At 50.4% G+C, this 15682-nt stretch overlaps 1 protein-coding gene across 1 annotated transcript in view; it reads right to left on the bottom strand.

Annotated features, from left to right (window-relative positions):
- The window catches only part of TBCD (tubulin folding cofactor D), a 142555-nt gene that overhangs the window by 61979 nt on the left and 64894 nt on the right, over positions 1 to 15682 (bottom strand). The window contains exon 14 of the mRNA XM_043464260.1: positions 1367 to 1523. Within this exon, the coding sequence (XP_043320195.1) occupies positions 1367 to 1523 (157 nt within the window). The remainder of the gene's footprint in view (positions 1 to 1366; positions 1524 to 15682) is intronic.

Below are 15682 nucleotides of genomic sequence, written 5' to 3'. Positions count from 1 at the left end.
GAAAGGAGGGGCCCAGGTTCCTGCAACCTTCAGCGCTCTCAGCCACAAAGGTTAAACTGAAAAAAGAAGACTGCTGAGATGATTTCACTCTGAAATGGGAATGACCCTTTGAAGCCAGGTCCCCCGAAGTCGGGGCATGTCAGCTTCCCACAGAGGCAGTGAGACAGGTGCAGGGCTGGACCTGCCTGGACCCTGGGCACAAGACCTCAGCCGAGTGGGAAGCCACGACTGTGAATGAGGCAGCTCTCATCCAGAGGCTCATCATGCTGTGACTACCGATGGAAACAGCGAGCAAAATACACCTGTGCTTTCATTCTAGTTACAGAAGCAGCTTCCAAAAAGCTGAGGAGCAGAGCAAGAAGGCAGTAGGCAGAACCCTCCCCGAAGCTGTATTAAGTAAACAGCAATCTCCCCTTTGCAGAGCAACAAGAGCGTGAGGAATACACGCGAGGGCAGGAGCAGGGGACAAAGGCACGGGCAGCCTGGTCTCCGCAGCCAGGCTTCAGGCCGCAGACACCCACCACAGCCTCTCCAGGAGCCTACTGCCCTCCTGCCCCTCCCGGGGTGGACATGGCCAGGAGAAGTCAGACACTTTTACGACTTCCTAGGAAGCAGTGTATCTCCCTGAGCAGGGATCAGAATCCCCAGGCTGCTCTGCAGGCCTTCCCTTCACGTGAGGGTCAAGAGTGAGAGATACAGCCTGGCCACGCGACCTGAGTAGTAAGCGAGCCTGAGAGCCCTCTCCTGACCCTCGAGTGGCCCCCGGCCCCTGCGGCTTTCCCTCAGGCGCCGCTGGTGCTCAGACCATGGGGAGCCCGATGCACTGGGCAGAGGAGGAGATAGTGTCGTCCTGTGGAGACGTTTTGAGACCTGGGGGTCTCCCACTCTTGTCAGGGCACCTCCTTGGTGGGAGGCAGCTTCCAGGACTGGAGATCATGTTAAAATCCATCTCTGAGTCAAAGTGGTCGGGTCAGTGTTACAACCATGACCAACCCAGCACTCAACTCCTCTTCCAGCGTGACATGGAACCAACCACCGGAAGTGGACAGCTGAACTCCCTTTTCATGTCAAAGGACTCACTTCAGTCTAACAGGAGACAGGGAGAAAATTAACATCACTATACTGGGGACACATCTCTTTCGAATTTTCCCAGGCACAGACATCGGATCCTAAAAGTGGGGCCCACGCCCATGTGGCTGGCACAGCCTGCTGCCCTCAATGCTCTGCCCAGGAAGCCACGGAAAAGGTATTTTTCCAACCTCATGAGGCTGTGCTGGTTTTCACTGCACAGGAGCAGACAGTGAAGCAGGCAAGCTAATGCTGTCACTAGTCCAAAGCGATTGGAGAATCATTTAACAGGCTTTACCTTGAGATTGCCGCGACGAAAGGCTTCAACTCCTGAGGCTCGTAGGCACGTGCGAAGGCCCAGCACACGTAGCAGGCGGCATCCCGGACGTTGGAGCCCACGCTGCAGGCGCCCCGCTTCTCCTCGTACGTCAGAGCCTTCAGGATCACGGTGACAACTGCACACAGGGGAGAGAGACTGTGAGGCGGCCCTGAAGCCGCGCCCCTGACGCCACAGACACTGCGGCCGCTGTACCACCACCCCGCCTGCACCTTGGCCCCGCAGAGCCTGGTGCGAGCAACACACGCCACGGTCCTGCCCCAAGTCACTCGGAAACTCACGACGTGCTCAGGAAGTCACTCACAAGTCCACCAGCTCAACTCAGGTGAAAATGTTTCTGAAAAGTTGCCCCCAAACTCCTAGAGGATGGCACAGACATGCCTGTCGGCCACACCCAAAGGATGCTGCCAGGCCCTAGGAGACGCAAAGGGACACGGGCTGCCAGGAGCGAGGGAAGGGGCTGGCACATCAGGGGAGTAAGAGGAGGGTGGGCAAGGTCACCCAGGACACCGTCCAGTGAGGAAAGAGTACCTGACCCAGAGGCCACCTGCCCCGAGTCTTGTTGTCAAGGGGACCACAAGCAATACATGGGTTTCTAATTCTGGCCAATAGCAGTTACCAGCTGGGGAGTGAGCATGGACACCGTTACACGGGTGCGCTAACTCTGCTCAGAGGGCATCTGTGACCTCGCTGAGCTTCAGGGCTGAGAACTAGGAATGACAAAGTAAAGCAAGCCAGGGTCACTCTGTGCTAACTTCAGGAATAATCCAGGTATGTTTAATTATGTAAATCATCTGTGATATTTAAAATAATTGGAAGTACACACAGATTATCTTTCTAGTTCCATTTTAAAATGTCTCACTGAGTTTCTAATATTGTATATGTAGTTTTTTATATAAAGATATGAGTGAATTTAAGACCCATTGGAAGAACACTGTACTGGTTAAGGGAGCTGAAGTTGTACAGTATTTGCCTATTAAGTTTATCATATTCATGTATTTCACGTATATGGGAAGGGTTTGTCTATTAGAGACATGTAAATTACTTTAAAAGAAAATAAAATATATAACACTCATGCATAGAGTTTTATGCTGGCATGCTGCCGTCCATGGGGTCACAAAGAGTTGGACTCAGCAACTGAACAACAAACGGGATTTAAAAGTGTAAGAACTAAGCTCGTGTGCCACAACTGCTAAGCTCACGCTATAGAGCCCACATGCTGCAACTACTGAAGACCGTGCGCCTAGAGGCCCTGCTCAACAACAAGAGAAGCCAGCGCAATGAGAAGCCCACACCCCACAACCACAGAGCAGCCCTCGCTCACTGCAACTTGAGAAAGCCCAAGCACAGCTACAGAGACCCAGAGAAGCCAAAAGTAAATAACTTTTAGGATAAAAATAAAATAGATAACCAACATGGAACTATACTCAGTATGTTAGAATATCCTTTAGGCGAAAAGAATCTGAAAAACGTGTGTGTGTGTGTGTGTGTGTGTGTGTGTGTGTGTGTGTGTAAAACCAAACCACTGCTATACACCTGAAACTAACATGATATTGTAAATCAATCACTTCAATAAAATAAAAAATAAAATACGAAGCAGGTATAAATGCCAAACCAAACCAGAGCACACTATCACAGCTATTTCAGATAAAGTAGTTAAATCTAATTAGCCATTTTAAAAATTATTATCTCAACTTTAACTAAGTCTGTAATGCTTAAAACTGGCCTTCATTTGTCTTACCTGGGAAAGTTCTACTTTACCTGGAATTACTCCTGGTTTTCTAGCATTGTTCATACTCTCTGTGCTAAGAGGGGAGCCTATTCATGGCCCAACGCACGTCAAAACTAACAGGCTATGGCACCTTGAGGGGACGCATCGTATAAACTCAGTGTCACTGCCTCACCACATTCTCTAAAATCACCACTTTACCCAGCTGCCCAGACACTTCTGGGGAAGACCGTTCAGCAACTGTATAGCCTGAGGGAAATCTGGATGCTAACTGCTGAGTCCCAATTTATCGGTCCACTGGACAAAATCAATTTCCAAACAGACAACTATGAATGACAGCGGTCAGTACTGTCCACATGTACTTCAGGTGGACGTCACATCCAACTACTACCCTCAGAAATGCTCAGGGACCCCCGGGAGAAGCCCACCTCCACAAGGACACAGCCTCACCCTTGAGGGCTGGCCCCCAAGGCCCCTGAGCGGGCGGGGGCGCCTGACGCCGAGGTCAGAGTGAGATGGGTCCTAAGGTCAACCAGTCACAAAGAAAAGGACACACAGTGTGACCCGTGCCCACCAACGGAGGTCTGCCTCAGCACAATGAGAGACCTCTCACAGCTGACTGGCATTTGTTAAAGGGAAAATCGTTATGCTTGGAGGTCCGACCACAGGGCTCTCTGGCCCACTCCTCTGCCTGGAGGAATGGATGGAGGCCAGCTGTGAGAGGGCAGAAGGAGCCATATGCTGCACTCAGGCTCAGCCCTATTTGAGAGAGAAGAAAAACAGTACAAAACATGGGCTCTGAGTTCTGTGTAGCAAGGTGGCCCCCACAAACCCCAACTTTGGTCCCAGGCACCCACACATGCCCATGTGATGTGCTCGGGTAGCTACTGGCACTCAAGACACGAAGGCTCTGGACTGCTCTGCATCTGCCCAGCTAGGTCAGAGAAGCAGAGACCTGAGCCTGCCTGGGCCTCAGGGCCTCGACTGCCAGCCCTGCCCACCCATGTGGCCAGGCTGCTGCAGCTCCCCTGGCAGGTCCCACCCCAGTTCTCAGCACAGGCAGTTTCAAATTCTTTCTCTCGAAAGCTCCGGTGACCCCTCTATTACACCTGCCTCTAAACACCAGTGGCTGAGGCCCAAGTACAGGTGAAGAAGCGCTCAGTTCAGTTCAGCTCAGTCGCTCAGTCATGTCAGACACTTTGAGACCCCACGAACTGCAGCATGCCAGGCTTCCCTGTCCATCACCAACTCCCGGAGCTTGCTCAAACTCATGTCCATCGAGTTTGGTGATGCCATCCAACCATCTCATCCTCTGTCGTCTCCTCCTTCTCCTGCCTTCAGTCCTTCCCTGCATCAGGGTCTTTTCCACTAAGTCAGTTCTTCACATCAGGTGGCCAAAGTATTGGAACTTCATCATCAGTCCTTCCAATGAATATTCAGGACCGATTTCTTTTAGGATTGACTGGAAGAAGTGCTGCCAGCAATAAACACAGGCCTCGCTGCTGGACTGGGATCTGAGAGAGGGGACTACACGGCCACTGACAGCAATGGTGGGACACTTGCCTCACGGTCACTGAAAGGGGATTTGATTTTCCTAAAGTAAAACAGCTCAGGAGGAGAAAGCGAGATGACAGATTTCTTCAACAAGAAAATTGAAAAATGAGGCTCTCTGCTTCAATTCACCCAAAGGTGGTAGGAAGTACCATGCCCCGGGGGATAGAAGGATGGGTTTGGCCTGCTTCTGCTGCTCCTGGGCAGGGCCCATGGCTGCCCCGACCTCTCAGCCCTTCATCACCAGGCTCTTCTTTGCAGAAGGATGAGCTGGGCTTCCAGTTCAGATATCCAGGGACGGGAAGACAAGAGACAGATCAGCCCCGGTCCACGCAGGGTACGTAGCAATTACTGAGCTTTGGGATGGTATATGAAGGAGACACAGTCTTTGCCCTAAACTTATATAAGAAGCCATTATCAGAGGAAAAAATTCAAAAACTAACAGCTCTTTCCAGATTCAACAGGTTTAAAATAAGGAAACTGTTCAATCACACTGAACAAAAAACCTTTCTCACGGTTCCAATTACACACTGCAAATACATGTCAAATATATAAGGTTCCCCAGAGGGCTTCCTTTTGGCAACCCAGAGTCCAGCAATGTAATTTAAATACCCTTCTCTCTAGACAGCATGTCATTTGTCTAACGCCAACTGCCTAAGGACAAAGCAGCCTCCAGGTGAGAGAAATGAGTTAACCCTCACAGCACCAAGTCCCCACTGCAGGGCTTTACAGATGCACATCCAGGGGTCAGAAGGAACTCAGACGTTATCTGCAGCATCCTTAAAAAAATAAAAAAATCACCATACAGCCAGCTCAGAAGTTATGTGTTTTGGTAAGTAATGAATTATACTAATTCAAGCAGTCCATGAGGTCACAAAGAGTTGGACACAACTGAGCAACTGAACAACATACTACTTCAAAAATCAAACTCATCACATAAGGAATATCACTGCACGAGGCCAAGTCTCCCAGAATCACTGAGCCGTGTCCCCTGAGATGCACTTCAGTACCTATCAGGATGCACTGCGCCAAATCTCCCAAGCAGGACTGGAAGGACATCTCCCAGCACACTTGGCTGAGCCTCCCGAGATGCCACATGATGGGACTGCCTGTGCAGCCATGAGCCCGCCTGCCCGGGCTGAGCCCAGGAAAGCACCAGTTTCCCGGGAGCAGGTGTGGCCAGCACCACTGAACTTCTATTTCAGCCACCAGTACAAACAGCCATCATACCTTCCTAAAGAATGCAGTCCAACTTGCTCGGGAAAAAAACATGCTGAATTTGCTGGAGGAAAGGAAATGACGGACAGAAAATCTGGTTCCACAGACATTTAGCTTTTAGTTCCCACAGGACATCTGAAAAAACTATCCCAAAGGCTGACCTGTGGGCAGCACTGCGAGCCACAGCACCAGCCACTCTGCACTCGGGGGAAGTGCAGACCTGGGTACTGGCACTCCCTGGGGGTGAGGGATGCCCGCCCCACAGACCCTGGGAGACCTCAGCCAGGGCTCATCTCCACAGGTATGACGGAGCGGGATCTTGGAGCATCCTGTGTTGCTGGGGTGGGCACCTGGCCCACGCACCAGCTGCTTTCCACTCTACCCCAGGTGCTCCCAGCATACTCACCCTGCCACGCGGGAGCACCCATAAAGCCCTCTGCCTCCCTTTTCGCAGCAAAGTCACGCGGCCACGCTGGTCCAAGGGCCCTCCCACATGTCCTCCCTGTGAACAAGACCCCCACCACCACCACTGCCCATGGTGCTATGGTTGAGAGCAAGCCTCAGCTGTCCAGAGGCCAGAAACGGACATTCCCCTCACCAGATGCCATAAAAACATGAGAGGTCCCAGTGTGAAGCATGCAGTCCAGGATTTCGTGGGATGCATATTTAGCCACAGATAAAGGCTCTCCTCAAAAGAGAAACACAATGGCAAGACAGCAGGAATTACTGTTTTAGGGCAGGAGCCCATAGTCTTGGGGCAGGAGCCTGTGAAATGCATAATACAATCGCAAAGCAAAACTGAGGCAAACAAGAAGCACCTGCTCTTCCATCTGACGGCACCCTGTCCCTCAGCGTGCAGGGCAGCTCCTGCCACGTCACCTGCCCAGAGGAAGAGATCAGCGAACATTCCTACATAAAGCATCTCAACCCTCGGTGGATCAATACACTCAAGAAAGTTTTAAAGCGAGTAACAAACAAGGTGAGTGTGGTATGATGGATAAAGATGTGATGGCAATTACATGTAAAAAGCTCACATACACATATCATGTGAATATTCTAAGCTAAAAAGGGGAGAAACAGCAGATGGGGAAACATGGGAAAAATGTTAAAAAATAAGGACAAGAGAGCCATTTCTGAAGATCACATGAGCAGAACCTGACTTTCAACAAAACCTCCAGACCTGCGTGCTGATGCAGTAGGCCGTGTGGCCATGACCCATCCACAGGGCACCTGTCCGGAGGGGAGACTGCTGGAACTGCTCTGCGTTCAAGCCACACCATGGACCCAGGAGGAATGGGTAACAAGGTGAAGAGGGCAGTGCAGGCAGACGGCGCTGGTCCTGTGCGCCGGGGCCTCCTGGGGTACGTCCCCAGCTTGGCGCAGAGGCTGCACTGCTGCCACCATGCTTCTCAGTGCAGAAATGAACCTGCCATGATGGGACGGGGTGCTGTTTAAACACAACAGAGCCGCTCAGTGCAACTCATGCTGCTACCCAAAGAATACTTAACGGCAGGAGGATACTCAGAACCCTCAAGCAGGCTGTATGCTGTCAGTGGCTCACGTGCTGATACTGGTGACAGTCAGCACTCACTATGGGCCAGGCCTTTGTCCGACTGACCCTGGAGGTAGGGGAACTGAGGTAGAAAGAGAAAGACCAGCCCCTGGACTGCGAAGCCAGCCCAAGCATCACGCCGAGAGCCCCAGGTGCTCACGGCCCCCACCTGCTACAACCTCAATGGTGCCGACCTCCAGGCAGTGAGATTCCAGGTTTCCTTAGCTGCTTCTTCATGTCACTGTCCCAAATGTCCGTAATGATCACTCACAATCTTCATAATCACTAACAAAGGCAATACCACACTTTAAAATGTGGTTTCACCCCTTCCAGTATTCAGAGGACACCGCTTAGCCACTAGGCCAAGAGCAGGTGAAGGACTCTGGGATCAGGATGACTTCTCCTTGGGGTCCACCAGCTAGCATGGGTCCCAGGAGACTGACACTTCAAACAGGATCACGGCGGGGTCCTTCTCAACATCAGACACATATGCCCCATTACTAACAGGAACCATTCCTGTGTGGAACGTGCATCAGAGAAGAGGACAAATCAGAGAAAACACTTAAAACGATCTGACTGCTTGCTTCAGCAGCGCATATACTAAAGCTGGGACGATACAGAGAGCACTTACATCTAAATCTAAACACGACACAACCTAAAATGCAACGCAAGTGAACCTACTGACAAAACAGGAACAGTCCCACAGACACAGAGAGACAAACCTGTGGATGCCAAGGGAGCGGGGCTGCGGGAAGAAGGGGGTGGGAGGCTGGCGTTCGCAGATGTGAGCGATTAGAGACAGGACCATCAACAGCAAGATCCCGATGGACAGCACAGAGAGCTACACAGTCAACATCCTGGGAGAAACCATAATGGAAAAGAATGTTGCAAACAATCAACACAACATCGTAAATCAGCTATACTTCAATAAAAATAAATAAGAACCACCAAAAACAAAAAAAGATCTGACATCAGCCAAGGCCACAGGAAGACAAAAACACAGATTTCACATGATCCCAGGTATTCAAAACTTAATCAAGATTTCAATCAGAAGTGCTCTTCTTTAACCCACCACACACACAGGGGTCCTCCTCCAGCCCAGAGCAGTCCCCCTACCCCAAGCGGTAGCCCCAGCCCAGAGTGGTACCCCTACCTCACCCCTGGGGTGGCCATGGCAGAGTACCAATGAAGCCGAGTAACTGACAACCTTTGAGCCATGGCTTCCTCATCACCTGTGCTATCAGAGCATCCACCCAGGTAACATCGGGTACCCCTTTCCTCCCCTCCAGCTCCCTGGGCTCCCAAGAGGTTTAAGGAAGGTACCGACTGGGAAAGCAAGTGCCCAGCACAGGAAATGCCCCTGTGACCACCATGGTAAGTTTCCATGAGGCTGGACGAGCAGGTACGCTTTCCACGGGAACTCCTGGTTAGGCTGTTTATACTAAACATCTGGTATCCACCTGGCACAGAAACAAACTGTTCTAAACCAGATGGCTCCAAGTAACCCTTCGAGTAACCTTGGACTCAAGTGTGCTCAGCCGGTTTCCGTGACCTTCCACGATGGAACACGACTCCAAAAACACAGACTTCACATGACCCCAGGTGTTCAAAACTTAATAAAGATTTCAATCAAGAGTGCTTTTCTTTAAAAATTTAATTTTTTTAAATGTCACTTTTTGGACTACACTGTAAAATAACCTAGATGAGTATCTTTCCTATTTTAAAAGACAATTGCATGTCTTTTTTTAAAAATCAATTAAAATACACTGATGTACTAAGGTATCAATAGAATGTAAACAAAAGCACCTCCTCTCTTCACTGCAGTAAGCATCCGAGGGGACAGTGGTGGCTGCTTCTAGAATCTGATCCCCTCAGGGTGCTGCCGCAGAGGCCCTGCCCCAGGATGAACTTTGGGTTGTTAAGATCTTTAACTCGCCATGACTGAGGACAGGGGCTGACCTGTGTGGCCCCGCAGCTGACCTCCCAGGTCTGTGCCCACGTCCCCACCACACCTCATCCCCTGGACGTCTAACGTGTGGCCATCTCCAGGGGTGGCATGACAGGTCTGCACACAATAAGACAACTCAGTGCTGGCTGGCCCCTCTGACCGTGGTGGGGCCGGCTTTGAGTAAACAGATTATCTCCACGGTTACCAGCTCTCTGGTGCAGGGGAAACGAGCTGCTGGTCCTGTCGAATGAAACACGACTTCCACAGGCTATGAAGATGACACTGAACACGAGGCGAGTATGAGACAGTGTGAGAGAGTGTGAGAGAGTGTGAGAGAGTGTGAGAGCCTTCGGCGGGGCGGGGGCGATGAAGGGCCTCCAAGGAAGAAACAGAAGTCGTGGGGTTCCCAAATCCCCTACCACCAGGCCCAGAAAACAGGACGACTTGCACCCTTTTTGCTGCCACCATCCACATAAATGATAAACAAACATCAAGGCAAACTGACAAGGCTTCCCTGAAGCCACTCTCTTGGGGCCAGCTGTTTCTGAGCAGGCCGGAACAGGAACCAACAGCTGGACCTCTGTCAGGAAGCACCCACAGGGCCGAGTGTCACATGAGCACACTCGGGGGCTCAAAGAATTACTGAAGAAGGGCAGGAAGTGTGCCCGCCGCAGAAGGTGAGCAAAGACAGCGGGACAATAGCTGCGAGGGCAACGTCCCAGTAAGACATGAGCACAGGACACAGCAGGTTTTATAAATTCTGAGCACAAACTGCACTTTCCATGAAATCAAGATGCTGGATCCTTTCACAGAGGCCCAGAAGAGCAAATGAAGTTAAAAGGCATGTGGAAGGTTTCTCATCTTCTACTCACTTTCTCCAAGAAATGAGCCTACGAAGAAGGCCCCACAGGAAGAGGAAGGAGGCCGTGTAGCATTTACTTCATTTAAGACGCTCCTGAGAACCGACTCACGGAGAGCTTCCAGCATCGAGAACTGTGATGTGTACATGATAGAGACATCTCTCCGTTTAAACCCGATGGTACTACGTTCTGTGTTAGTCCACTGAGCGGCCCCTGAAGGTGAATCAGCATTTGAAAGAATTGAGGACCACACCTCCCAGTGAATGCAGGTCCCCCACTTAAGCCCCTACTCCCCTCAAGGTGGTCCAGGCACGCATCATGGGGGGCCAGCATGTGGAGCCCAGCCCCCAGAGCAGCCTCCCCACCCACACCATCTAGAAGATGCACCGCACACAGTAGGTACAAAACTGAGTGAATCTAAGTGTTTCTCTCTCATTCCTTTTCCAAAACAACACACACATCCCTTGAAATTTTTTAAACTGCTTAAGCTATTGCTCCGGGAGACATTTCCCTGATGTTTCCCACAAACATAATCTTCTTTATAACTGAAGGATAACAGACACCTCTCTACCCTCTTGAAATACACTTATCATCCGCAATCTTTCAGCTTCTCCAAAGTTTATGTATATTAACGACAGTCTAAAGCTTTGGAGGAAAACCTCTTTCCTACCCCGTGACCTGTCGCCTAGCCTAAAGTAACTGTGACATGAGTTTGATCTGTGAATAAGTCTAGTGCCTGGACACTTTGTGGACAATACAACTAAAGGGACAGGCAGAACTGCGGATTGGTTCTCTCAGCACAGGCCCCTGGACTACTAGAAAGTCACAGAAAGAGATGATTAAGGTAGAATCCTTGCATCTCCAAACACATTAACGAGACTCCCCAAAGAAGGAGCATGAAAAAGCAAGGAGCTACTTTCCACCCAGGTGACCAGCCCCCACATCCCAGTCACACCATGAAGGAGAAGAGCCTTCCGCAGCTGGTCACAACCCATATGCCCCACAGCACATGGCAAAACTGCCTGCTGAGGAGGGTCTCCAATCTAGGGTGGCCGCCTGGACATTTAGAAATCTCCGCTGGTGACTGATTCCATGGCCACCGTGGGAACTGACTGCTTTAACTCTTAGCTGGGAAACAAAGTTTCTAAACTGAATCATCACTGGACTATGCTAAAATTCAAATACAACTGCTCACTTAGAAATAACCCTCAGAGAGAAAATACTCTTCTACTGACAGACTGATTCCCTTTTTCCAACACTGAAAGCCCAAATTTTCAGTCTCTCTGAGATCAAAACACCCTACCTTCTCTAAGTCCCCGACAGCCCCCCTCCCGGATCTGCGAGTAGGAAGAGCATCCCAGGAGGAGGGAGCAGGCGGCCCCCACACCTCGTCCCCGCTGAACCCAGCGCGGGGCCACCCGCCCGCAGAGCCTGCGGCCAGCACACACTTCCCGCTGAGTCAGGGCTGTGCGTGAGCAGCTGTCACTCTGTCAGCAGCGAAGACAAGCACCACCACAGTGCCTGGAGCAATGCCGCTGAACAGGGGCTCTCTCCTCACCCAGCCGTGGTTTATTAAATTCGAGCTAGAGGACGCCAAAGGGTACCCAGGGGAAGCTGTTGCCGGGAAAACACAGGCACAAAACCATTTCAGCGGTGCTGCCCACACCTGGCCCAGCTGCCCACCGTGCATGCCAGGGGCCAGGACTTGGGGACAAGGAACACACTCTCCCAACACCCCAGAAGCGAGGTGAGATGTGAACCCCCAGAGGGGTCCCATCTTCGGCAGACAGAACCGTCCCCCTGCTTTCGCAGTCGCAGCAGAGCCAGAGCGTCTCCTGGTTCTCAGTTGTCACAGGGGGTGCTGGCTCCCCTGCCCGGCCTCAGTCTACAGAACTTTCTTTTCAGGCCACCTAAGTAATGGTTCTTGTCAAATTAAACTCTCGTGATCTCTGAATAACCCTCCTCGGGGAAAGATAACACAGGCTCTTTCCGTCCCTCTGCCCTCTGCCTAGGACACAGCACGCGGGGCCTGGTGCCTGCCCGTCCAGTCCCTTCGCCAAAGGCCACGCACGAGAGGGGGCGGGACGGAGGAGGGCAGCGCGGCTGTGCCGCTGGCGCAGGAAACGCCCACGGCTGACGACACAGTGGCCCAAGTACAACAACTTGAAAGAAGCAAAAACAAGCGTTCAAGAGAATTAAAGGCTTAACCAGGAAGTCAGGGACCAGTTCTGCCACTGACTCACATCCCTGGATTCCTGGCCACAGTGCCCAGGCCGCCACTGGCCCCAAGAGTGTCCAGGGCACAAATTTCAGGACTGGCAAGACTGGAGGACTATGCTGCCAGAGATCCCCCTTCACCGAGCTGAGGGTCAATGGACTGGAGGCCTGGCCCATGGTCAGGTGGCCAGAAGAAGGAAGGAGGGTTGATGTCAGACGACGGGTCACTCGTGTTTGATGACACGCCTGCACCTGGCTGAGGGTAAGTTCTCTGAAGAGTTTTCTTCTCTCATCTAACCACCTGGGCCACCGGCTTGGAGAGCTGGGACAGGGGAGTGTGCATGGCAGACTTTCAACCATAGGCCAAGCATCTCACACAGCACACTGCCTGGCCTGCCCCAGCGACCTCGCATGTTGACCTCCAAGGGTGAAGGCAGACCCTCAGGCATGGTGGTGCCCGCCCAGCAAGGGGCTGTCCCACCAGGGAGGGGCAGAGCTTGGCCCAGATAACGCCAGGTACCCCCACCACGGGCCCCTCCCCAGGACACAGCCCAGGCAGAGCTCCGCCCTCACTTCCTGGGCCCCCTAGCACTCCTCTGCTGCCCACTGTAGCCCCTGAAGATCTGGAACCCCCACCCCCCCCGAGCTATGCTTCAACTCTCACGGCACCCAAGCACAGAGCAAGCGGAGAACCCTGCAGCAGCACCAGGCCTGCCGGGTGAGAAATTAGGCCTGTGCATCTTCCCCTGGTGTGACCACTGGGCTGCTCCCCAGGGCACTCCTGCGGGCTGCCCTCCCAAAGCCCGGGACCAGTCTGGGGCCAGGGCCAGGCCACACCAGCATGAAGAACAGAGCGGCAGCCCCGTGGCTTTCACAGCGGGAGCCAGGCAGGGAAGCACCTGCAGCCGTCCAGCCCCGAAGAGGCTCCTATGGGAGCGAGAACTGCTGTGTGCCAGGCAGCCTCGCCCACGGGGGCAGCGAGCACGGTAACCTCACCCCAAGCACATCACACCAACCTCACCACGTCCTCATCCTGGGGCCACGGTGCCTTCCCTTACCTGCTAACAGGCTCCTTCCATGAGCAAACCTGAAACGCAAGTGGAGTGAACCCACCAGCTGTCTTCCTGGCTAACAACTAACTCCCCAATCCAATCAGCCGACCTGCATGGATTTCAAACACCAAACAGGCTTGCTGCGAGCAGAAACGGGTGACATGAGGAGAGGTAGAAATAAATTAGTGGACGAAGGGTTTTTCCAGGTAGAAAAATTTCTCATTAAAAGATTCAGAACAAGATTTTCCACTAAAATAGCATAAATGTTATCAAAGTGTCTAAAATAATAAACTGTGTGGACAGACATGACTTTCTGAGCACACTGTATATAACTGACACACAACTAAATCACTTCATAATCATAAATGTCACAATCTTGATTTTGAACCAAACTATGAATTTCAACTCTTAAAAATAACATCAAGTAATATGATACAAGATGTTTTGTAATTTGCATGACTTCCATACTTGTGTCTACTATAAATTCTAAACACACACCACTTAGGCATGCTTAATACTTCCTTCAAACTATGAATTATTTCATAATCTCAATACTAATTTTAAAAAGTTACCAAATTTTAAAAACAAAAAAAGATAACTCTTTAAAAAACCATACATATACATGTATATACACGTTCCCATCCCCCAAAATTGCACACATAAAGAGAAAAAGAACTCAAATGAGAGAATTAAAGAAACGGTGAGGGAATTCCCTGACAGTCCCATGGTTGGGACTCTGTGTGGCTGGGACTGACGAGGGTGAAGGTTTAAGCCCTGGGGAACTAAGATCCTGCAAGCCACACAGCACGGCCAAAAAAAAGGGAGGGGGTGAAATTTCTACATCAAAAATGACACAGTACAAGAGCAAGAAAATAGACAACCACAGAACTGGAGAAAATATTTGCAAATTGTCTACCTGATCTAAAAGTCTAGAATCCAGAAAACACAAAGAGTTTGTATAGTTCAACAACAACAAGACAACCCAATTTAAAAATGGGCAAAGGACTTGAATAGATGCTCAATGTTATTAGTCACCAGAGAAATGCAAATGAAAGCCATAATGAGATATCCACTAGATTGGTTACAATTTTTTTTTTTTTTAATGTAAAATGATAGGGGCTGGTGAGGATATGGGGGAAACTGGAACCCATGCCCTGCTGGCAGGAACATAAAGCAGCAGCCAAATCTACATCTGTTGACACAAGGATAGACAAAATGTGGTCTGTCCTTCTGCTATGAGCTGAATTATATCCCCCCAATAACTCATAATGGGACTGCATTTGGAGACAGGGCCTTTAAAGAGGTAATTAAGGTAAAATGAGACCATACGGATGGGCCCAAATCCAATAGGGCTGTTGTCCATCCAGGACACAGACACTGATCAAAGGGCAAGCACGTGAAGACACAGCAAGTAGGTGGCCATCTGCAAGCCAAGGAGAAAGGCCTTGAGAGAAACAATCCTGCCAGTACCCTAATCTCAGGACACCTAACCTCCAAAACTGTTGTTTCAGCCACTCAGTCTGGGTATTTTGTTATAGCAGCCTGAACCAACTAATACACCATACTATGCAGTAATCTTCAGAAAAAAAATGAAATACACATGCTACAACGTGGATGAGCCTTGAATCATGCCAAGTGAGAGAATCCTGTCACGAAGGACCACATGTTTTATTATTCTATTTATCAGAAACAACCAGATTAGCCAAGTCCACAGCAATAGGAGGTAGATTAGTGACTGTGCATTGCTGAGGAGGATAGGGGTTTTGGATGACAGCTAAGGGTCATGGGGTTCCTTTTGGGGGTAATGAAATGTTCTAGAACTGACTGTGGTGCATAACTCTGTGAATAAACTAAAAGCCACTGATCTGTACACTTTAAATGGGTGAACTGTACAGAATTAAATTATATCTCAATGAACCTATTTTTAAAATCTCATAGATAAGCAATCAATAAGTAATCAATCAAGTAATCAATAAGGATACTTCAAGCAGATAAGTTACCTTTCTACTTCTACTGGGGTCAGTTTTGATAAATCATATTTTTCTAAGAATGTCTCTTTTTGTCTGAGCTATCAAAGTTACCAGCAAAAGACAGTCTGAACATGTGGCTTTATTCTCTGCAGGACCTGTCTTATAGCCCCCATCCGGGTG

The sequence above is a fragment of the Cervus canadensis genome, chromosome 1, assembly GCF_019320065.1.
Source record: "Cervus canadensis isolate Bull #8, Minnesota chromosome 1, ASM1932006v1, whole genome shotgun sequence".
Lineage (NCBI taxonomy): Eukaryota > Metazoa > Chordata > Mammalia > Artiodactyla > Cervidae > Cervus > Cervus canadensis.
This window is presented reverse-complemented; position numbering and strand designations above follow the sequence as displayed.